Below are 25,597 nucleotides of genomic sequence, written 5' to 3' on the forward strand. Positions count from 1 at the left end.
ATAATAATTTAATAGTGATTAAAGTGCAGTGCAAGTTAAAAAATGCAGGGTGGAGAGTGCAAGGCAGGTATAACAGACAATATTATTGTATAATGTTAACGTTTAACCCCCAGGTGGAATTGAAGAGTCGCATAGTGTGGGGTAGGAACAATCTCCTCAGTCTGTCAGTGGAGCAGGACAGTGACAGCAGTCTGTTGCTGAAGCTGCTCCTCTGTCTGGAGTGATACTGTTCAGTGGATGCAGTGGATTCTCCATGATTGACAGGAGCCTTCTCAGCACCCGTCACTCTGCCACAGATGTCAAACTGTCCAGCTCTGTGCCTACAATAGAGTCTGCCTTCCTCACCAGTTTGTCCAGGCGTGAGGCGTCCCTCTTCTTTATGCTGCCTCCCCAGCACTCCACTACGAAGAAGAGGGTGCTCGCCACAACCGTTTGATGGAACATCTGCAGCATCTTATTGCAGATATTGAAGGACACCAGCCTTCTAAGGAAGTATAGTTGGCTCTGTCCTCTCTTGCACAGAGCATCAGTATTAGTAGTTATATGCATGCGGCTTCTGTCAAAAAGATTTATGACCTTTAAACCTGCCCCCATGACGTAATACCGGAAGTCCCACCCCCTATTACGCAAGACCGGAAGTCCCGCCCCGTCGTCCCCTGGTGACGTCATACCGGAAGTCCCTCCCCATATGACGCAAGACCGGAAAGTCTGGTCCCACTACGTGACCTAGCCCCACCCCCGGCACCTGATTTGTTCAGGAAACTGTCAAGGGCATTTTGATGGATGCCTAACCCCTCCTTGAACCCGCCCCCGGCACCTGATTGGTTCAGGAAACTGTCAGGGGCATTTTGATGGATGTCTGTCCCCTGCTTGAACTCACCCCACAGCCACCTGCTTAATTAAACAAACTGTCAAGGGCAGTTTGATGGATGTCTGCCCCCTCCTTGAACCGGCTGCTATCGGAGGACAACAAGGAAAACTGTCCGCCGGCTTTAGTATTGAAGGACTGAATTCTGTAAATTGAAACAGCGGTTGAGTAACGGACTATGAGGGCTGAAATGTAACTCGATTCGAGTGATGACGCAATGGAAAACCCTTCTTTATTTTAAGCCACGCCCTTCCCTTTTATCATAAATACACAGCCTGTTAGTCAGAGGACCAAAAGGAGGACCATTTAAAGCCCCCCAGCATGTTGACAGCTACAGACTCTGAAATGACGGGGATCGGCGTAACACCCTCCGCGGTCCCGCCTGAAGCTCCAAAGCCTGAAGCTTCATGGTCTGAGGCTTCATGGCCTGAGGCTTCATGGCCTGAATCTTACCAGTTCTATAACTCGTTCAGGACTGACAGCCTTCAAGATCCCCAAGAATCTGACCTCCGGTATTTTAGTATATGACCCGTTTACAGTCTCTGGTCAAGAGACCTTGAGCCGGATTGCGGATTCCATTCTCCAGGTCCTGGGTGGTCTTCCGCCGTCTTTGCTAATGATGATCAAATGGATAACCCATCTCTGCCAATGGTGCTGACGGATAGCACCGTCTCCGATAAGGCAACTCAGATGGACATCTCGTACCTAGCTCCAGGACAGCCGTGGGTGATCAGACAAGATTCGGAGGAACCGATGTTGATTGAACTGTCTGAGACAGGTATGGATTGCCCAGATGGAGTGCTGCCTGAAACCTGGAAAAAGGCTCAGCAATAGTTAAAGGGCTGATGACGTGTCTGCTGGATATCATCGTCTACTACGACCAGAAAAAAGAATGTCAAGGCTGCGAGATAGCCCATCCCAGCCAGAGAAGACATATCTGCCTCTTTGAACCTGAAACCACCTACCATCAAGGACGCTTTCAGAGGATTCTGAAGATTTTTCGCAAGTCTTGGCTGAAAGGACTGGCGGTGAAAATTCTAGGTTATTTTAATATTCTACTGCCGATACACAAAATACACGCTGTGGTTGAATAGACTGTGTGTAAGTTTGATAATACCAATTCTGTTCATGAAACTGTAATGCAGTCATTTTATGATATGGATGAATTCTCTTACTCTGTAGCCCGCCGTGTGGCAAATGAGTTTTGTAAGCAGAATGTTAATCATGAGGGTCATATGAATCTGTGGACTAAATATGACGTGGAATTTAATGATATGATAGAACTGAGTGCTAATTCTGTACCTGAAGTTGTGTGAACAATTCAGACTCCTAAATAAATGTTTTCTATAGGGTTAAGTGTTGTCAGTGTCTGTTTTATCACTGGTGATGGAGCAGGTCTTGGAAAAAACATATTATAACTCTGAGAACGCCGGGGGCTTGGGGGTAAAGATTCCTTGAAAAGAGCTCTCCAGCATGCGGGGCACCATATTGGGGACCGAGGGGTATCTGATTGGTTATCGGGGCAATACACCTACACGATCCATAAACCAGCCAGAGTCCATTTTAAAAGGAATAAGGTGTATGTTTCCAATATAGATGGGCAATGGCAGATCGATCTGGTGGATATGACAAACCTGGCCGACTATAACCAGGGTTACAAGTATCTGCTGACTTGTATAGATATTCTTTCTAAATATTCTTGGGTCAGAGCACTGAAAAACAAAACGGGTAAAGAAGTAACAAGGGCTTTTCGAGAAATTTTGGAGGAAGGTAGAGTTCCCGTCAAACTTCAGGCCGATAGCGGTAAAGAGTTTCTCAATCGGGAATTTCAAAGCCTGCTCAAGAAACACGGAATTAAACATTTTACCATCACTAGTGAATTAAAGGCTTCGGTGGTGGAGAGATTTAAGGATTGAAAAGATTCTGGTGAAAAAAAATATCCGTAGAAAAAAGCATATTTTGGTGAAATGGCTCGGATGGCCCGAAAAGTTTAACAGTTGGATCCCTGAAAGCTAAAGGCAAGACATTAAATACAGAGAATGAAAAAATAGTATTTCATTCACAGGGTTTTCACAATGGAGAGAAAAAGCTTTTACGTCGTTCTTCCCAGCAATTTTTCCCGGGATGTTTTCCCTAATAACACCATTGCCGAATTTACAGTCAAATTAGCCGCCCCAATCGAACTACAGGGCCCCTGGGAAGTTGCATTGGCTGAAATTCAGTATCCGCACACCTGGAATACCCTAGATAAACCGAATAATAATCTTATTGTGGTGTCCCCGCGAATAGTTAAATATTATACTATTCCATCGGGGCATTACACTAGCTTCGAGAAAGTGACCTCCAAGATGAATGAAGCGTTGGCAAAAGAACCCCAAGTCGTCGGGGACTGTTCAGCCAACACTCCAATACCTGAAAACACCATGAGATTCCGCTACAGCGCTATCGAGTGGAGATTCTACGTCGTAAGCACCGTGAAGGATGAATCTTTGCATGTCAAGGGACAGTTAGCGAGGCTTTTAGGAGCTCATGGGGACGTGAGCATAGGTCTGGTGAATGAAGCTCCATACCCCACGGATATCAGAGCAGGGTTTTATACCTTGTAAATCTACAGCGACATTGAGATGCGTACATATTGAGGATGAGATGAATAAGATTACCACAATCACCTACGACAGGCCGCACTACGCTCCGGTCAGCAAGAGTCAGTTTGATACTTTAACCATTGAAATAAAGACGGATCAGAACAAACCGGTTCCATTTCAGTTTGGTAAAGTCATTGTCAAGTTACATTTCAGACCCTGTAAAAGTTGTATACACAACTAATACAGAGATGAGATCTTACCTGGACCCTAGCCCCTACGTTATTATGAAGCCCAAGCGGGCAACGGTCTCCCTGGGTTTTCTGGGGCCCCCGTGATGTACGGTTCTGGGATCGGTGGAATATTTCGCGGATTGTTTAGACGGGCTTTGCCTCTCTTAAAAAGAGGATTCGAAATTGTCAAACCCCACATTAAATCAGCCGCTAAGAATATTGTTAAAGACGTGGTGGTAGGGGCCATGTCAGGAGCGATGACTCAAGGAAGCGAAGAAAATCAATCGGGGTCGGGTCTGATGGTGATGAGGAAAACTAAGCCTAAGAGACTGCCCGGATCACGAGCCGGACCTGTCCTCAAAAAGACACGCCGTTCAGCTTTTACATCATTTTCTTCTCTCTGCCACAAGGATAAGTCCCGCAGAAAAAAGAAATCGAAAAACATTTTTTAGCTCAAGATGTCTTTCGTTCATCGAATGTCTCAAGAGTGTGTGAAATCCGAACTGGACGTGTTTACAGTACCTTATACTCAGACTAGCGTAGAAAGAAGCATCTACGTCGAGGTCCCCCCTCTCTCAGCTCTATCGGAAGTCGCCCCGTTGGAGTTTCTGATTACCGGGAACGGGGAAGACTACTTGGACCTGGTGGATAATGATGCCTTTTCGGGGGATTACGCCAGAAACCCCTTCAATTTCAAGCATAACCAGGTGGAATTCTTGGCCTTGTATTTGGACGGAGAGCAGATTCCAGCCAAACCATTTCAACCTGATTTTGCAAATGACATCACAGCTAGAGAATATTACAACCTCGTGTTGGCCTCCGGAAAGCACTTGAAAGACCAGCCTCTAGCCATCAGTCGTTCTGACTTCTCCCGGGGATACACCCTGTTTGCCTTTGATTTGACGCACGATCAAGAATGCGGAGACCATTTCTCCTTGGTGAAAACCGGGAACATGAGAATTGAAATCCGCTTTCGACAGCCCCTACTGTGAATCTAATAGTGTACGCCGTCTTTGACAACATTATTGAAATAAACCAGAGAAGAAACATCCTTTATGATTACTAAAAAAAGCGCGAACACCCTGCAGATCGTGGAACTCCTGGCCAGTAATCCGTACATAGGAAATTTGTTTTACAGAGTGTTGGCGTGGGACGAACTGAATAACGAAATAAATACTTACGGATTTCCCGGCCATGATCATCGTCAATACTCACCATCAAAACCAACCTGGAGAGCACTGGTTGGCGATTCATCTCAGAGAAGACGGAACTGGTGAATTTTTTGACTCTTACGGCTGCCCGCCAGACTTTATCTATTTTCCTGAAGAAATATACGTCTTTTTAAACAGAAACTGTAAAGAAATTATTCACCATACCCGATAGCTTCAAAGCTGGTTTTCCAGCGTCTGCGGGCAACACTTAATTTTTTTCCTGCATCACAGAGGAAAAGGAAGTTCTTATAAAGAGGTTATGAACCTGTATTTTAATGAAGTCACCAAGAACGATGACATGGTTCAAAAATTTATCAACACTTTGTCTAAGAACACTTCCAGAGGTTTTCAGGATCTTCCCTGTATGCAAAGTTCTATGCCCTGTCATTATCTTAATAAAGAATAGACAGTCTGTATAATCAAATGTAATATTTTATTAAACAAAAATATAATTACATTTCAATAAGGAATCCATTCATTCTTTTTGCGAGATTTGGTTTTCTTTCCCACAGGTGTAGCGGAAGCAGCAGGGACCGAGGCAGAGGCAGCAAAGGCAGAGCCCCCGTCCGGGGTAGAAGTTTTGAAACTCTCTAGAAGCTCTCTTGTGTCGATGTTCGGCACGGCAGAGGTCAGAATGTTCAAACCGGCCAGGGCCTTAATAAATGAGATATTTCATTAGGAAATAGCCGTCATACCCCTTAGAATTATGAGCTATGAACATGTACTCTTCGTATTTCGGACATCGATATCTGTGGAAGAACTTTGCGACACAGTCCTCCTCGGCCCAACTCCACGATTGACCGTTCCAATGCATGCAGTGGATGTAATTGGGGACGTGGATGCCGTCATCTTGACGGCACTCAAAATCATAGAACACGTACTTTTCCTGGAGCGGTCTTTGCGGTAAACTTTGAATAAAACACTGATGATTTTCATCCGATTTTTTCAGGACCATTCTACAAACGTGACAGTGTTTGATTCGACACTTATGAGGTTTTGAATTGTCTTTCAACGTGTATCTCAGTTTGCAGAGGGGGCAGACTTTATGGACGTCGCAGATACTTTCAGACCTGCGTGTCTTTTCATTCAATTTGCGCATTTTGTGGATTTTGAAGCAAAGCCTTGATCGACAGAAACGCTGGCACTCGGAACATCGAAAAGCCTCCCCGTCAACCCAGCAACAGTCTGTAGATAAACAGACGTCACAGTGCTGCTCACAACAATATCGTGAAGGGTTAGAATACCCCGTGTAGCAAAAATCGCATATGTAGGAAAATCCCAGAAAGCCTTTTAGAGTCAAAATACCGTAATAATGCTCGTGATGCAAAAACAGGAAAGCCTTCTTTGTATCTCTGGCCCCTGACACTTCAAATTTTAATAGTGTGCTAGTGCTCAGTTCCCGGTACCAGAAGATAATATTAATTCCCATTAAACTCTCAAACTTTTCAATATCTGAAAACGTTACTTTCTGATCTGTTGATAATCCGACCCTGACGTGCAATCGACGAGCCTCTTGTTCACACAATTTCTGATTGTTTCTGAATCTAGCGTTTAATACAGACAGCAAACATCTGGCAAAAGAACACCAATCATCCGGGTTGAAGGAGATCCATAGGTGTTTCCGTTTCTTTTGAATGATTATATCGTTGAAAAGGGTATGGGCTTTACGCCTAGGACCCCCGCCACCAGATGGAACCCTCACCACCTGAACGATTCAGACTGGAATCAGCTAAAATAGTAGCATGACTCTGGAGAAGTAATTCAATTTGATTAAAAAAATCCTCCACAGAAAGCATACCCGTGGGGATTAGGGAAAAAACACTGGGGTTGAATGATTCAGCTAATTCTAACTGCACTAGATCCCTAGGATCCAAAGTGCTCGTAAAGCTGTCTAATATTTGTTGAACGGTCTTGTGTATATGATTAAAAACTTCGGCGAATGAATCGAGTGTGTAGGCCTCAGAAAGATTGAAACAGTGTCTAATCTCGATATTGTTAAATTTTGGATGCTCCGTTATAGAAGTGGACGGATGCAGGGAGTTTACTGACGGGTCTGGAGAGGAAGGATTGTCCATATGCGAAGTAGAGGGCTGCAGGGAGTTTACTGATGGGTGTGGAGAGGAAGGATTGTCCATATGCGAGGTAGAGGGCTGTGGAGAGTCGAGACTCGCGATTACCCCGGACGGCTTAGTCACTCCGGAGCCTGTCTGAGGATTTGAAGTATCCGACCCTGTTAAATCGTCAGCAGGCATGTGCTGATGCGATGTAGAGGGCTGTGGAGAGTCTGTTTCGGAAGTATCCGACCCTGTTAAATCATCAGCAGGCGAGTGCTGCTGCGAGGTAGAAGGTTGTATTAACGCTTCGCTGACAGGGTGATGTCGAAGCGGGGAACTACTTCCCACAGAGGTACCTGAAGTAGAAGGTTGTGGGGTTTTTACATTCGGATCTAGGGTCTTAGGTTGTTGGGAGGGACCTGAAGATGTTCCGGCCTCAGAAGAGGTATTCTTCAAAAGCTCCAGCAGAGCGATAACTACGGCTATTTCATCAGAATTTAGAACCTGGAGCGCATTATTAATGAGATCAAAATTGTCGATCGGATGTGTCACCGGATGTGGTGACTGAACAATTTGAGGAGATCGCGGAGGGGTGGGAATTTTAGGGGGCTTTATGGACAATTCTAAGTTATCAGACATCTCTTTTAATAGTCTCAGGTTTTCACTGGACGGTCTTTTCCTACCTTTACGCCCTTCAGGATGTTCACACTCACTGCCACTACCGTCACTGCTTCCGCTAGAAGTGTTTTCAGGCATGACCTAAATTTAATCAAAGGCTACAATTATGAACACAGAATATAATATGCAATTATGAACACAGAATATAATATTTTGCAAAGAATATTATTTTCATAAAAAATAATATAAAGTGGCGCCTTTATTTACGGGTTAGATGGATGTAAAAGGCATTCATATGCATCAAGTCTAAACACATTTCGAGTGTGGAGTTGTACACAGGAGCCTCCAATTCTACAAAGTCCACCAGTAATTGGAGAAGTCGTGCGGTCAGCCGCTCCAGTCTTTGTTGATGTCTCCATTGGTGTTCAGGACGGAAGGAATATCGGTTTATAAGCCGATACCCGTGTTCAGAGTGAAGCGGTGCCACCTGTTAGAAAAAGAGGGCGCCGGAGAATACTGAACACAGTTCTCAGAGGGTGCCGGAGAATACTGAACACCGCTCCCAGAAGGCGCCAGAGAATGCTGAACACCGATCTCAGAGAGAGGAGGGGTTTGTAGATTTTGCCAGTTACGATACAGGTTTAGATTTTCGGAACCATCCAGCACTTGCGTTAAAATACCCGGGGGACTGGGGTCTGTAAATAAAACGTATGAACTTTTTTAGTAAAAGGCCTCATTTCACATTGCATGCCTTCGATAAACTGAAATGACACTTACTGCGATTGGTCAACCCGGACGAAACCCTTTGAGTAACTTCTTTACTCTGTAAAGGATTAGCTTCTAAAAACAAAAACAAAAAGTCCAAACCTTACAAGGTTTGCCTCGGTTCATTAAAAAAACATGCATGCTGTCTCTTTAAATCAAGCAATCCACACATGCACCCACAGCTCATGCGTTATCACCCTGCAGACTCTATTCCGCTAGATGCTTGTCCATATAAAAAATTCTATTTTACGTTAGCTAGACAGAATCTCGAACTAAATAGGTTATTTTGTAACTACCTGAAACCTCAATCCCTACACCAAGATTGATAAAAACTTTATCAAATCAGTCAACCTAGTTCTTAAGATACAAGTCCCTTAAACTTATTCATTTACACATGAACAATACACTGGATATGTTTATAAGTCGCCGGGACTTTGGAAATCTAGAAGGTATTAAAACAAATACATTTAGCGAAATGAATGACAGCTTCGGACACAAGCGTGAACACTAGCTCACGCACACATGCACAATGCGCGTGCCCAAACTCGCGCACACACGCACGAGTGCTCTGAAGCTCCTACACAAGCATCTTGCAAGCCTAAAGCATTTTAAAAAGGGTCTTACCTGAAACTGTATAATAAAGACTCTATGGGGATATAACCCTCTAAAAATAAAAAAAAGATTCAAACATCCATTTTTAAAAACATGCTCGTTTAACGTTTATAAGAATCATGAAAGGGACTTACCTTGATTCGGAGACAGACCGCTTTCTGCAGGGATTCCTGTATGAACGATAATTATTTTTCATTTAGTTCTAGTCGTTAAAAGTAGAAATCATTAAGAAGTTCGTGAAAACTCACCGTCATGGCTGAAATTTATCTTGTCGTTCTCAGGGCGAACGGAGATATGGATTAGGTTATGGAATCCTCTCTTTTTATTGAGAAAAGAGTGGTATTTTGGAAGTGCTTTCTGATAGCAAATGTTTGCCAATCATTTGAACCGGACATGCTTGTAATGTCCGTTGCCCGGTTCAGATGTTTGCCAATCATTTTAACCGGACATGCTTGTAATGTTTGTTGCCCCGTGTCTTTGGAATGTCTCCAAAAAACATCCTTTGTTTTACAAGCTGCATTCCGCAAAGTAAGGCAATTTTTCACATCAGACGCAACCTGTTGCCTAGGAGCTGTAAATCGCTACCCGTACCCTGAGCTGTAAAACGCACCCCCCCACCACCCTTAGCTTCAGGCGAGTGCTGCATGTATTGGGAATGCCCTCCGTATTCGTGGCTTGCCAAAGCATCTTTACCTTTTCCCAGAATGACTGCACGTTGAAGGCGATCTAACTTTTACACATTTAAATATCTAAAAATATATATATATATATATATATGTGTGGGGAAATACTTTTTATACACCAAAGATAGTTTTTTTTTTAATACGCAATTTAAAAAGGGTGCTGTTGCCTATTATTTAACCGTGTGATTTTTACAAGGCTTATATATCAAAATATATTTGAAAAGGGATGAAAAAAGGTTTTAGACCAATTTTAAAGCATCTCTCTTTATAGAGCGGTATTTTGGAAGTGCTTTATGATAGCAAATGTTTGCCAATCATTTGAACCGGACACAAGCAATGTTTGTTGCCCTGTGTCTTTGGAATGTCTCCGAAAAACATCCTTTGTTTTGCAAGCTGCATTCCGCAAGGTAAGGCAATTTTTCAAATCGGATGCAACCTGTTGCCTAGGAGCTGTGAATTGCTCCCCTCCTTTCCCCTACCCTGCCGTCTCTGTGCTGTGAAGCGCACCACCGACACCTGGGGTTGGAGGAGGTGGAGTTTACACTCAGCTGTTTACACGCAGGGGCTGTCAGTTTCCCGGCCTGTGGCTGCACTATACTCTTTGCTGCTATGCCCAGCTGCTAATAAAGATGCTTGCACAGAATGCAGCAAGAGGGTTTTTTTACAGCTATAGCCTGCTCGCAGGGGCTCAGAGACTGTCAGCTTTTTAGAAAGCCTGTCATCTTTTTTACAGACTCAGGTACTCGGCTGTGTAGACAGAAAGTCGGCAACTCGTCTTTCCAGCTTGCCTGCATGTACGCTTGGAGCTTCGACCCCTGCACGCAGAGGCTGTCTCAGCTTTCACGCGTCAACTGTGTAGAGAGAGTGAAGGGACAGCTTGTCAGTACAGAGAATGTCTGGGAGCTTGACTTAGATAAAATAAAAAACAGTATACAAGTGCTAAACTAAGGTTTAGGTCTTTAAAATCATAGATTATTTTAAATAATAGATAGATACAGGAGTTCTTACCCAAACTGTAGAGGCAGGCAGCTCTGCCCCTTGAAACGCTTGTGCGTGTGTCTTTGAGAGAAGCGGGCCACCAACAGGTCTGTAACAGGCCTGGACATGTCTTCGGGAGAAGGGGGGCTGCTCTTGACAGTTTGTTTAATTAAGCAGGTGGCTGTGGGGTGAGTTCAAGCAGGGAACAGACATCCATCAAATTCCCCTTGACAGTTTCCTGAACCAATCAGGTGCCGGGGGCGGATTCAAGGAGGTGTCAGACATCCATCAAAATGCCCTTGACAGTTTCCTGAACCAATCAGTTGCTGGGGGGGCGGGTTCAAGCAGGGAAGCAAGGCGGGGCTAGGTCACGTGGAGGGACCGGACTTTCCAGTCTTGCGTCATACGAGGAGGGACTTCCGGTATGATGTCATCAGGGGACAACGGGGCGGGACTTCCGGTATGACGTGATAGGGCCAGGGCTTAAAGGTCATAAATCTTTTTGACAGAAGCCGCATGCATATAACTACTAGTATTGGTAGTCCAGTCCAATGTATCATCCAGCTGCACTCCCAGGTATTTATAGGTCTCTACCCTCTGCACACAGTCACCTCTGATAATCACAGGGTCCGGGAGTGGCCTGGGCCTCCTAAAATCCACCACCAGCTCCTTGGTTTTGCTGGCATTCAGGTGTAGGTGGTTAGCTGAGATTTCCAAGAATAGATAGTCTTGAGTGTGAATAGGATTTTGTATTTTTAAAATTTTTTACCTTGACTTATTTTTCATTATAATTTAAGTATAACATAGGTGCTGCAGTTTTAGAAAATATACCCTTATAATGTATAATGACTATTCTCACCCATCCTTAAAATTTGCTGAGCCCAACCTTTTGTAATGCAGAGTCATAGGGAGCTAATCTATCTCAGAAATATTGGGCGTAACTCGTTATTTCAGAATTCTTACACTTATTGGGACACCAGACTTTCTCTGGACACAAATACACTAACACATCCACTTCCTTAAAACAAGTCAATTTAGAGTTACTAACTAACCCAACATGCATGTTTCTTAATGGTGGAGGAAGTTGGATAAATGAGGAAAATCTATGCTGACATGGAGAGAATATGCAAAATCTCTGTAACTGGGGTTGGTTGTGAACTGAACTCATCCCCTGGGAACTATAAGACTTAACTACTGTATTGTAACAAACAAAAGTCAGGTCCTATTATAAAATTATAAAAATGACCCTATTTTCTTAAAGAAAAATCAAGCAAGTTTCTTAGAATTTCCTTATTAAATAAAATGAAATGAGTGGCTTTATTGAAGAGGTATTGTGAACATATGTTCTATTTTTTAAAAATGTTGAAAAAGCACAGAACTAATAAAATTCCATTAGTATATAAACATTATGAACAGATACATGAATACATTTGCACATGAACACATTTTTTATTGCATTTTGTGTAGATTCATTATATTCTGCTTGTGCACAGCTTTTGGTATAAGTATGAAACTGCTAGTTTATACTTCAAATACATCTAATATAAAGTTAGTGGCATTACTAGATATAAACTGGAGCACCACTTTGATCAAAATTCTACATCTCTAATTTTGGAGACAGGTTTATGCATTCCACAGATTATATAAAATTGAAGAACAGAACAGAATTTTTCATCTCTTAAACCATAAATAAGTGGGCTTAAACATCTGGGAAATAATGTAAAACTAAGAAAATTAAAGTAGCGCACATCTGAAAAAATCTGAAAATTTATTTGCATAATGAACTTTTCAACAAAAGGGCAAATCAGGGAAACTAAAGATAAAACAAGCTGAAAAGCATGCAAAACAACAGTGTTTCGAGCTTTGGAGGCAGAGGTTTTCTCTACAAAAGCTGCTCTTGCTGCATGCATAATTTTTACATAAGTCAGTGCAATAAAGAGGAACATTGATATAAACACCACCAGGCAGATGTATGATCTCAGATCAGATTGCCAGACATATATTAGCATTATTTCATAGCTGCAAATATAGCTCTCCAGATAAAAACTCTCAGGCTGTGTTGCAAGTACAGTGAAAAAATCAGTACTGCAGAGGATGAATCCAAATATCCAGATAAACAGAATGCCAAAAAGAGTGCGTTGAACTGTGGAGATCTCTGCATGTCTCAATGGAATACAGATAGCAATGTAGCGCTCCAGGCACATGGTGGTCAGAGTCAGTGGAGTGTAAGAAGTAAGGGTTTCCATAAATGTGCAGAATAAGATACAATACCCACCTGGAACCAATATACAGAAGTATATCAGGAGCATTCCTAAGTCTGTTACTATCAGCACCAAAGTATCAACAAGCAACATGTGAGCAAACAAAATGTAACGAGTATCCTGTCGAAAGGCTTCTTTTTTAAAGAACGAGAAAAGCATCACCAAGTTGATGTAGAGGAAGACACACACAAGTACTTGTGCCAATACCAGCCTGTAAAAATTAGATTGTATATTTTTGCCATAAATAAATAGTTGACTCTTATTGTTTTGGGAGACATTCACTTCCATGGGGTTACCTGGATTAAGCAGAAAAAAGTAAGAGAAAATTTACAGTTAGAGATGGCAAAGATGATTTTTTTTTCTGGTTGCCATGTAGTTTCATTTTAGGCCAATCTTACAGCCCCTATTCAAAAGTTAGTTCTATCTATCTCTTTTATTTAGTACATTTTTTATCTATGTATGTGTTATGTAATACCTTCTTTATCGATCTATCTATAATAAATCTTGCATACAGACATGCATTTACAGTGTAGAAGTTCAGTAATAAATCAATACACAGCAACATTAGAAAACTTACTTTGAAAAATATCATCTCATGTTTCCTTCTTTGGATAATATCTATATCTTTTTATGTACAGTGTTTTTGTTCTAAACAAGATCAATTTTAATTCAATGATGTTAACCTTTAAAGGGTGATTTTAACTAGACTATCTCCGTGAAACTGACAAGTAAACAAATTACTAAATATTATATACATTAAAATCTTAACAATATCATAATTACACACTTTATTAAATAGTCAAAATATATGCAAACATAATCAATATAATACAATATTAATGAGACAGATTGTAGCTATGCAATATAACACAACATATTCTGTCTGTGGCTGGCCACAGTACCTGAACAGTGTTGTTTCTTTTTTTTTTAAGTGTAATTAATTTCTATCAACAGAAAGCATCTGAGAGTTCAAATAAAATAAATATCCTTTCATCTTCTATATTCTCATATTCTGATGTAATATAAGAGTCTATCCTGACAGGATCCAGCATAAGGCATAAGCCAATCCTGGAGAGAAGCCATGCCCATCACAGGCCACAGTCTCTTACACACGCAAAATCACTCACAGCAGGCCACTTTATATTTAGTAGTGTACCTTCATTCTTTCAGTTCTATTTAGTCAGTATTATAGTGCTGTTATCACCATTCAATTTCAGACGTGATTTGTATTTAAGGACTGGTGTTATTTATTCCAATGTCCTCTTGATTTTTGTTTCATGATTAGTCAGTGAACGTCTACAGTCTACAAATGTACATTATAGGTATTCTTAGTCAGGATATTATACTTCAACTCTTTTCATCTTCCAGTAAAATATTTGTTGGATATCTATTCTAAACTAAATTACCATTGTACTTTACAAGTTGTATAAAGCTTGTCTTCCTGTCAAATGAATTATAATTACAGAGTGCTTTTTTTGCATATTTAACTAATACATGACTGATGTAAACATTTGTATGGTGCTGCTAATGGTTAATGTTGCTTCCTTTAACAACCTGGGTTCAGTTTTCAACCTGCTCAAGTGTCCTTGTTTATAATACCTCCAATGTCTTCATGGGTTTTCAACAAACATGCTAGTTTAATGTAAAATGCTAAAAACTTGTGTTTTAGGTTAACTGCTGGATCTAAATTGGCCTAAAATTAGTAATTGTGCATTTGTGCTGGAGTGTGCTCTGTGGTAATCTGGTGACTTTTCCAGGGTTGTTTTCTGATTTGCACTAAGGCAAACTCCTGTTTCTCTGCAACTCTGAAATAAAAATGTAGGTTCAGAAAATAAAAAAAAAAAACTATAAAAGTGAAAGCTTTGACTTTATTTGTTTTGCTTAAAAAGGTAGTAATTAAACGTAAATAGAATTGCCTGATTGTGTTTCGACATGCATTGTTTTTAAATTCAAAGAGGAAATTAAAACAGGTTCTGATACAAAAATACATAATCCATAAATCCATGCACACTTCAAAATGTAATTCATATCCAATGATGACATGCATTATGTTGAATTTACTTTGTATTGAACAGCCCTTTGCTTATAAGGTGAGCTTAAAGATATATTTATTTAAACAGAAAACATATTTCCCATCACAAAACCTATGCATTTTTCGCTGTTTGCTTTAAGACCAATTTATTATGTTTTAACAGGCATACTTTGTAACTCTTTCCTCCACCATGCATTTTTTCCATTCAAGCACTACCTGAAGTACTAGGGTGTTGTACCGTGTTAGCCATTATGAATGTAGTGAGAAGTCAAGCAAAATGACACCTTTTATTGGCTAATTAAAAAGATTACAATATGCAAACTTTCAAGGCAACTCTGGCCCCTTCTTTAGGCAAGATGAAGAAGGTCCCTCAGTTGCCTCGAAAGCTTACATATTGTAATCTTTTTAATTAGCCAATAAAAGGTGTCATTTTTCTTGACCTCTCACTATAAGCACTACCTGACAAATCGAAATATACATTTTCCTCCATCCCAAATTTACATTTAAATGCCTATCCCAAAAATAAGTTGAACAACAGATTCTAATGCAGCAGCACAATGTACGTTCACTTACACATATTTTCATGCCATGCTTACGCTCAGCAGCCTTCATTGAATAAATTGAGTATACAGACAGAGAGATTAGGGATGCTGACTATAAATGAGAAAAAATATATTGTATCTAAGTCATTTTATGCACAGAAATTATTTCCATATCTTTAAAAGAAAACCGCAAAGTAATTAGCATTGTTTGTAATTTCAGTTCTGAAGAGTGAATATTGCATTGTTGTGACTTTCACTTAATATGTCTAAAGTGTATTAGAAGTGGTGATAAATAATATGATCAACAGTCTGCCCCTAGTGAGATGAGATGTTCTCTGTACAGAGTAGGGCTTCTGAAAACAACACATGTACAAACAGCATGCACATGTGGGGTCCATCCTTCAGCTCTCTGCTCCATCTTGTGGGGAGGAAAATATTGCAGTACTGTAAGGGTAAAACTAAAGCTTTCTTGTCAGTAAAAGAATAACCTTGAATCTACTTTAAGCACACACTAATGTGCAATGTACAGGTAAAAAAAAAAAAAACTACTTCCATGGATCTATTTTTCAGACCCACTTATGAATTGGAACTAATTCCAGCAAGCATCGGGCATAACACAGAAACAATGCCTGGAGAGGGTGCCAGTCCATCTTAAAGGCACAAAGCATGACTATGCAATTGCCTGTGAAATGCAGGTGTACTTGCCTCAAATTGTTGACACAATAGGAGGTTGTCCAAAATATTAACATTATGAAGAAGATGATGGTAATTGCTTGCTACCAAATTACACATGACACTCTACACCAAGAGTTCCCAAAGTGGTCAATATCGACCCCTTGGGGTTGATTTGAACTTTCCAGGGGTTTGACAGTTTCAATAAAAAAATTTGGGGTCAACGACAGCAAAAATAGACCCCCTTACTACTGCTATTTGTTTGTTACTTCAAAATATCTATGATTCCAATAGGTACCTAATTAAGAAGTAAAATAATAAAAAAAAAACACTTTTTTGATAAAAATACATTACATACCAAACTTGCGAACGAAAAGGTAAAATGTGTCATTAAAAGAGTCACACGTAAGAATGCATGAAAATACATGTAGCACAAACATGTCTGTACATTGTCTTATCGAACGTATCAAAGCAAGTGCAGACATGAAAAACCGTTGCATGTGATTAGGGGGTCGATGGTTTTAAAAGTTTTTGGTAAGGGGGTCTGCAGTCGAAAAAAGTTTGGGAACTCTTGCTCTACACACTGAGAATATTTTTCTTGTGTGCTGCATGCTCTAAATGCTCAGTCTTATACCCGTCAGGACATTCTGCACATCCTATTGTAAATTGTTTCATGTATGTTACTGGTGGCCAATGCACTATAGAGGTTCTGTTCTGCTCAGTAGGAAAAGTTCTATTCATTTATGAATATATCTAATGTGCACACATTTTATTGATTACTAATTCATTTCTTCTTTTTGCTTGTTTTAAAAGAAAACCACTATTATATATTGTAATTGTGGAGAATACTGCACATTGCAATTCAGTTTCTTGCCCTACCTCTTCAGAATTGCAGGCTGTACTGGCAGTGAGGAAACAGCATAGAAAAAATGTGAAAAAAATCATTAGTGGTTGAAAGGGAAACTCAAAGTGAAAACCTCATATTACTCTAAACTAGATAATTAAAATGATTGATCAGTTCACCACAGCCAAAAACTGAAAGTCAGAAATCCAAGCAAAATACAGCAAAATAGCAAAAACAATTATTTATTGAATCCATCATGACTGGTGTCACAACAATCATAAATCCTGTCCAAATGAGGATAACACCTTATGATATTCATATGAGTGTAATAGTAATAGAGCACTGTTAATTGGCTGCTGTTATGAAAAAGCATTCTGACTGGCAGCCAATAAACAAAACGGTGGCATAAAAATAAATAAGATTAATGATAAAAAATATAAAAAGTCAAAACTGGACATTTTAATGCAAGAACAAAACAGAGAAAAATGTGTGATGTCAAAAAACCCTAAATCATAAATGAAAATTGTGGAGTCACAAAGTATGTCTGTAAAAAAGTAATATGTTGGACTTAAATAGAACAATGGAAGACAGCACACATTTTTTATTGAAAATATGTTTACTATTTAAATAATAATATCTTCTAACGTTATAATCTCACCTTACAAACAAAAGATGTCTAGGGAAAATTTTCACCCCTGAAGATTTATTCCTGGCTGCCTCTTGTATCCCACAACCCTGGAATCTGAATTAAGTGGGTACAGTAAATGGATGAATTTGTTGTTTCACCTAAACAAGTTCTATGGTACTCTGGTAAAGAAAACATTAAAAAGAAATATTCAAAGGAAAAATCTCAGTGCAAGCTAAGACACTACATTAAATTAAAAATACGTTTCAAAAACCATACTAAAATGTTGTATTATTTTATTGTACATAAAAGTGTGGGGTGTGTCTTAAGTCAAAAATAATTTAAAATAAACTATTTTACACAACATATAAAAAGCAGGTTTTAACTTATTTTAATTTACATTATATTTATGATTGTTGTTTTCAAATAGCTCAGATTAAGATAATAGATTAAAAATGTGTTTGCTATAGTGATTACTATCAAATAAATATCTAAATATGAATGTAATATGAAATATAAATGTGTTACCTTAATTATTTGTAACCTTCTTCAGCTAAACCAATATGACAGAATAGGGATAGCACAATACATATTTATAGATTTTTATTAAGAAGCCTAATGCATTCTAGAGTATGTATTCATAATTGATTACATTTAATGATGTACTTTTGCAAGTAAACAACGTTCCCTCCTGAGATAGTTTGTCTTTTTTAGAAAGTGTAAAATATTCAAGAATTAAGTCCCACTGCTTTACACTATAACACTATAATTGCCAGGAAAAGAAAAATTACTTATTGTGAAGAGACCTTTAAGAAAACATGACAAATGCTGCTTCTAGTTGTGTGAATTTCACAATTAGATCTAGTTTTCTGAGTCCATGTTGTGACTGAGTAGAAATAAGGACAGAGTCCAAAAAAATGCCAGTCAGGGAACCCCTTTTAATACTCAACAAAAATGCAACTACAGCTGTCCAGGCCTTGTGGGAATAGCTCGGTTGAATGGGTCTGGCTTGGTGGAGCTCTGTCTTGCAGTCACCTCACATCCTAGCCATTTGCTTGGCAGTTACTACAAAATTACACTACGGATGTAAATTCTATACTGCCCAATTTGTCACATCATAGAGCCTGGATATGTGTATTGTACTAAATCAAAAACTGGAGATGGTATTCTAAATTACCCAGGAGATGAATCTGAATCAAGGTTTTTGCCAGTTTTGTTAATGGGAGGTATAAGTGCTTCTATTTCTTTAGCAAGAGACACTATCAGATTTGTGTTTCTGTACTAACCCAAAGACCTAAAATAGTATTTTAAATAAGAGTGTGATTTAAGATTTGTTCCATTTGTTAATGGGAGTCCAAACCAATCATTTAGCCAGAATCAAAATTAAACCCAGGAATTAATGTCAACTGTGGTGGGCTGGTGCCCTGCCCAGGGTTTGTTTCCTGCCTTGCGCCCTGTGTTGGCTGAGATTGGCTCCAGAAGACCCCTGTGACCCTGTAGTTAGGATATAGTGGGTTGGATAATGGATGGATGGAATTAATGTCAGAAAGAACATACCAAAATTAAAAAAACAGAAATCCAAAAGATATTTTGTGAGAACCAAAATGCAATGACAAATTCAAAGCCAAAAAATAATATCGAGGATTTATTTGTCAGGAAATAATCAAAAAGGAAGCCTTTAGAAAAGCGATTCATGGGATTATCCGTCAGACTTATATAAAATGTGGCTGTTCACGCTGACCTTTAAATTCTTAACCTAATGAGGTCAGGGTCTCAACCTTTGTGAACACACAACCAGCAAACGTTTGCTGCATCATAGCAGTAGGATCCAAAAAATAACGGTGCCTGTGACAAAGGAAAAATGGCATCATGAAAAACAATGAACAATTTAAAAAATTTTTAGGGTGTATGAAACACATAAGCAAACCTCAGATTTGGAATCTCTCCATGTTACATTCTTAAAATTGAATTAAAATCCTAAACTAGTATGACTATTAGGTGTAGGACAAAGGGGATATTGCCCATTCTGTTAGACTTTAGTGGCACACCAGGGGCCTCATGTATAACGGCATGCGTAGAACTCACACTATAACATGGCGTAAGCACAAAAGCGGGAATGTGCATATGCACAGAAAAATCCAGATGCATAAATCTGTGTGTACGCAAACTTCCACATTCTTCCGCTACAAAATTCCGGTCAGCGTGAAAAGTAATGCATGTGCACGCGCCTGCTGCCCCGCCCCATCTCCTCCCAGAATTACACCTCTTTGAATATGCAAATCAATATAAATAGCCCTTAAGCTCAGCCTTCTGTTAAAAGGCAATTGGAAAAGCAAGAGGGAAAATAGAAGAATTTCACCGAATACCAAGTGGAGGCAAAGAAAAACATATTATTTGTTGGTTTAAACAGTGGTATAAACAATAAAAGGAAGCTGATCGAGTGACAGAGTGTCGGAGAAACTCCATAGCTCAAGTCCACAAAGTCGCAAAGTGCCCGAAATAAAAAAGTTGTCAGATATCAAAGTCACCGTGAAAAGGTGAGTCATAGCCCACCATCTGAGCGTCATATGGAAGCTTATTAGGGTACAGAGAAAAAAATGCACACAGTGGGAAAAAAGCGTTAAATGCTTTGTTTTGTATTTGATCTTCTATGTGCTGTATGTGTGTGAATCACTACATGCTTCTTAAACCGGCTTTTTTTTCCTCCTACAGGACAAAGAATCCATTACATTCATGATATTACAGCTCTCTGAAAAATTAAAATACTGAGATGCATACATTTTGTCATGTTCATGATGATAGGAGTCAAATCATGTTATTAAACATGGGAACACGGCGCAGTGATTATTCATGTTTCACGCAAGATGCTTGCTGTGCCATGCGCGACCTTCGATAAAATATTTTATGGTAGCAGTACTGTCTCTTTCAAACGTACTAACCTCCAATTCCGTCCTTACTTTTCTTTCTCCAAATACCCAATCGCCACACAATCAGCTCTGTAATAGACGTTAAGCCATCTGTAAGCTTAGAACTTCAAAACTTTTAAGGAACATTGAAATATCTTCATAGTACATGTTTAATTACTCTGTCCATCTATCCTTCCAGTGTCGCGTCAGCACAAGCAAGAATACAGCGCGAGGCAGGAACAATCCGTGATCGGAGCGCGAGCTCCTAGCTAGTGCTCCGGCACCGTGTCCTCGCATGTTTAATTATTAACAATATATTATTATTCAAATTAGGTTAAAGTTTTATCTGTATAAAATAATAAACATATTTTATCTGCATTTCATCTGAAAATGATATCGTCATCATATGTAAATACACGCTTTATAAAGTGGCTCAGGTAGTGCAATATTATAACTGTAGTGCACATTTACAATGAGGTAATTGTACTTATAAGTACAAACAGTTCTACAAGGAGCACTTGATGACTGATTGAGTGCTTTTAGAGTTCTTGGGATGAAACTGTTTCTGAACCGCGAGGTCCGTACAGGAAAGGCTTTGAAACATTTGCCATATGAGTGCAGTTCAATTGACAGCATGGCTGAGGCAGCGTGTGCTTGATGCTGTATACTGATAATTCTCTTTCTCAGCTTCTGTAGATCTTTTATTCCCCACTCAGATACAGTGATATAAATACTCTGAGTGGTGCACTGAGAGTAATATGGAAAAAGATCATCTGCTGTGTCAACCCCTAATGGGAGCAGCTGAAAGAGGAAGAAGAAGAAGAAGGTGGAGTGAGAGTAACAACGCTAAAGCAGTTATGGTATTTAGAATAGTTTGACCATTCTGTGGACCATTATATTGTTACAGGTTAATTACAATCAGATGCATTAAACTAATAAACAATATACGATTAATTTCAGTGTATTTATAATGCCGTGTCAGGGATGTGGATCTGAAAAAGAAAGGGTAACCAAACAGGAACAGTAGCACTGCTTTGACGCTGGGTGCCACCAGTCTTTAAAACCGAGCGGAGAACTTGCGTACGCCATGGTATGAGGTACTGTGGAAATGTGTGTGGCTTTACGCCAAGTTTAGGTTTTATACATCGTGATTTGAACGTGGAAACGTTCTTATGCAACATTTTTATACATGAGGCCCCAGGTCTGTAAGACAACAGAAAAAAAACACCCACTTGCATTCCATGCTAAGTGACTTAACTCTTTGCACTAAGATCTGCCTGGACATCCTCTGATAGCAAAGATGAACTGACACCTTTCCAGAGATCCTTTTGCGGACCTCTTGAGCCAGAAAGCATTAAATGGATTCAAACAAGGATAAAGACCTAAAATTCAAGGGATGAAAACTAGACCAGAATAACATTCCTATTAGAATACAGTGATTTTTTAACTGGAAGTGATTTTAATCTAATCAAGATAAGTTATACATTCCATTAAAACTCTCTGCATCATCCTGAAGAATCTCTCTGGGATATTTGCTGGATGCTCACTGAACTGCCTAGGGCTTCCCTCAGGCCATCCTCTCTGGGATTCTCTCGGGGATTTGAAAATACAGGTAATATTCCATTACAACAAATATCTTTACAACAAAATTATCATTACAACAAAGTATTTTTATGGTCCCGACAGTTTCCCCATATGAGTCTATAGAAATCTCGCTACTACGAAGTACAGTGGAACCTCGGTATACATCCTTAATTCGTTCCAGACACTTTGACAGGACGTATACCAAACAAATTTTTCACATAACAAATAATGGGAAAATGATTAATCCATTCCCATGAAAAAAAAAATCCTATTGGCATGTTGGCATGCACTCAAATGCTATTGGCATATTACTGTATACATTGATGGGGTTGTATAAATTAATTGCAACACTGCTTACTACTAAAATACATAAATACAAAAGCAAATAGATGAAATAAATGAAAATTTTACCTCACTTTACTTTTTAATATCATCTTTGTTTTTCACAATTGTACAAAGTAGATACCGTCGTTCTCAGCAAACGGTATACAACAGCCATCTCCCGGATACGCATGCCACTTTCATACTTTTCAACAATCAATTCAAATTTACATGAAAAAAAACACAAAATCACGTTGTGACGATGCAGGTTTGCTGTATGCTCCCATCTGCTGCCGGGGAGCCCTTGAACCCTACACCATCGGTAATGTGCCTCACTGCTAACCTCATCGGTAACAACAAAGCAAGGGGATGGTGAAAAAGTGCAAAGTGCTTTTATTAAAACAACTAGCAAAATACCCGCTTCGCAGCGGAGAAGTAGTGTGTTAAAGAAGCAATGAAAAAGAAAAGGAAACATTTTGAAAATAACGTAACATGATTGTCAATGTAATTGTTTTGTCACTGTTGTGAGTGATGAGTGTTGTTGTCATATATATATATATATTTACACACACATACATAAACATATATATATATATACATATCTATACATATACACACATATATATATACATATATATATCTACATATATACACATACATATACACACACACATAAATACATACACACATACATACATACACACACAAATCTACATATATACACACACAGCTATTTCGTATCAGTGCAATACGCTGCTTGTTAAAACGGATAACTCCCGCTCTTACGTGCAAGTCTGCGTGGATATTATGAACATAATGCATGCATAAGGTTCGAGCCGCATGTAGACGGACTTTTTTTGTTCTTCGAAGTCACCAAAGCGCCGTGCAAACTCAGTGCGCTCAGTTTATCAGCAAAGTGCGTATTTGGGAACACCGTAGTGACGACTTGGTTCAACATTACTTGGCAACAGGGAAAGTGAGGCAAGGTGCACTGGTGCATTTGTGTCTCCCATAAAAGCAGCTTCACTTGAAATCACTTTGTGATTGTGCACGGGTTAAAACATCCGCTGAAGTGTCAGATTCTTATTTAATTATGCTGCTTTCTGTATCTTCTGCATTGCATTCAGGTTAACCTGATGTTTTGTCTCATAGTGCCGTCTTAGATTAAATTCTGTAATTACAGCCACATTAGCTCCACAAATGAGACACACGGGTTTAGTAAACATATACTCAGCCTCCCATCGGTTTTTAAAGGCTCTATTTTCAGAATCAACTTTTCTCTTCAGCATCGTGTGAGCTAGCTTCGCAATAACTTGATTAACTCGGTAAGTGTTCGGCAAGGCAGCTGAAGCGCTGCATTATGGGATCTGTAGTTTATTGTGTTACCAGCGCTTCATATACCCGGGCTTTAATAACAATAATACAGTATATAAAATGATCTCGGGCCGGATATAATTACACGCCGGGCGGATGTGGTATGCCCTTGAGTTTGACACATATGGACTAAATAGAACTTGAAAAGATATATTTTTTCAAATGTGATCGCGCAATTCAGATAGAGTTGACGCGCACTACAGCCTGCATGCCTCAATAAGTCATCCTTCCTCGCTCTTACTTTTTACCGTTCATCTAATGAATACACTGAGTATGGCTTTACCAAAACAATCATTGATGGCGAATAAAGTATCCATTATTCGAGTATGTAGATCGGGTTATATATATATACATATATATATATTGTAACAACCCGGCAGCAAGCGCTGGCGGAGTGACGCCTCATGGGTAATTTATGTAAATAGTTTTTGGGGAAATTATGGGTAATTTATAAAAAGCTTATTGTATGTCGAATTTACGTATTGTCATTTGTGTTGTAAATAATGGTGTGTTTGTATTTAATTGGTTGGGTGGGTTTGGGTTATCGCCGTCCGGGGGTTATTTATTTTGTAAAAAGTACCAATTTATTGAAATGTGTCTTCGTGCTTGACCTTGGCAATGGCGAGCAATAATGTTGAGCTTTTGTTTCTGACTATCTTCTGTAATAAAAGATACAACAGGACAGAGCTGGTTTATTGCTAAGATTTTATCTAAGCAAACTACCGAGACACTCGGAGTCGTGCGGTGTATGGGGCACGAGTGTTCTCTTTCTTAAAGAGCTGGGTGCAGTTGCGTGCATGACGCTGGCAAGCCGCTAGCCGACAGCTTCGAGAGGTGCACGGCAGAGTTCGCTCGAAATCTTAAAGACTCCTCCACGGGTCGCTACATTGGTGTCAGAAGTGGGAGACCAGGCTGTTTAGAAGACGCCGTCATGGAACAGAGTCTTGAAGAAATAGAGCGTGCCATCTCGGAAAATAGCGTTATGTTGGAGCGCCTGATCAGCAGAACTGCACGGAGAAAAAGGACAAACTGGCCTGAGGGTGCCAGTATTCCCGGACAGTGTTGCGATCTTCTAGGCACGGCGGAATGAACCTGTAGCTGCCGCAACGACACCCCAAATCACCAGTCGGCCGGTCCTCCCCACACGGTCACCCGCTAAGCTGCCACGATACAGCGGGTTGACGCCCCTGGAGCCATACCTTGCACAAGTGGATCTGGCTGCTCTTCACAATGGTTGGAGCTGCGAGGAAGCTGCAACACACTTGGCCCTTGCCTTGGAGGGTCCCGCACTTCAGGTACTCATCGACCTGCCGCCTGAGGAGTGTCGTGATCTTCAGGCCCTCACCGATGCTCTCACCCGTCGCTTTGGACAGAGAACCTCAGCGGAACACAGCAGGGAGGAGCTGACAAACCGACATCGGCGTGAAGGTGAGAGTGTGGGAGCATTTGCAGCTGACATCAGGGTCTATGTACGGAAAGGTTACCCTACTTTCTCGACAGCAGCAAGGGAAGAACTCAGTCTTCATGCTTTCCTGCGGGGCCTTGCACCAGAGCGTCTTCGTCAGCATGTCTGTCTGTCGTCGCCCAGACATTTGAGCGAGGCACTACGGGAGGCTGAACGGGCTGAAGAGGTACTACAGTTTGGGTCTCCGCACGTCAATCATCACGCCCAAGCCGCTATCGAGAGCAGTTGAGCGAGTGGTAGAAAGGGACCAGCCTGAGGGTGTGGAGGTCAGTCGCCCAGCCATCATCAATTCCCGACAGAGACAAAGATCGGACCGCTGTTTCCGATCGCGGAGAACCAGGGCATTTTGCCAGGGACTGCCCTGCTC

General features: G+C 40.2%; 2 protein-coding genes across 2 annotated transcripts in view; both read right to left on the minus strand.

The window, feature by feature from the left end:
• Positions 1-12,193: 12,193 nt before the first annotated feature.
• On the minus strand, positions 12,194-12,850 carry LOC120524394 (odorant receptor 131-2-like). The gene has a single exon (XM_039746250.1). The coding sequence runs from the start codon at positions 12,848-12,850 to the stop codon at positions 12,194-12,196; it is 657 nt and encodes a 218-aa protein (XP_039602184.1).
• Positions 12,851-13,143: 293 nt separating this feature from the next.
• LOC120524395 (odorant receptor 131-2-like) overlaps positions 13,144-25,597 on the minus strand; it is a 43,781-nt gene continuing 31,327 nt past the window's right edge. The window contains exon 3 of the mRNA XM_039746251.1: positions 13,144-13,161. Within this exon, the coding sequence (XP_039602185.1) occupies positions 13,144-13,161 (18 nt within the window). The remainder of the gene's footprint in view (positions 13,162-25,597) is intronic.

The sequence above is a fragment of the Polypterus senegalus genome, chromosome 2, assembly GCF_016835505.1.
Source record: "Polypterus senegalus isolate Bchr_013 chromosome 2, ASM1683550v1, whole genome shotgun sequence".
Lineage (NCBI taxonomy): Eukaryota > Metazoa > Chordata > Cladistia > Polypteriformes > Polypteridae > Polypterus > Polypterus senegalus.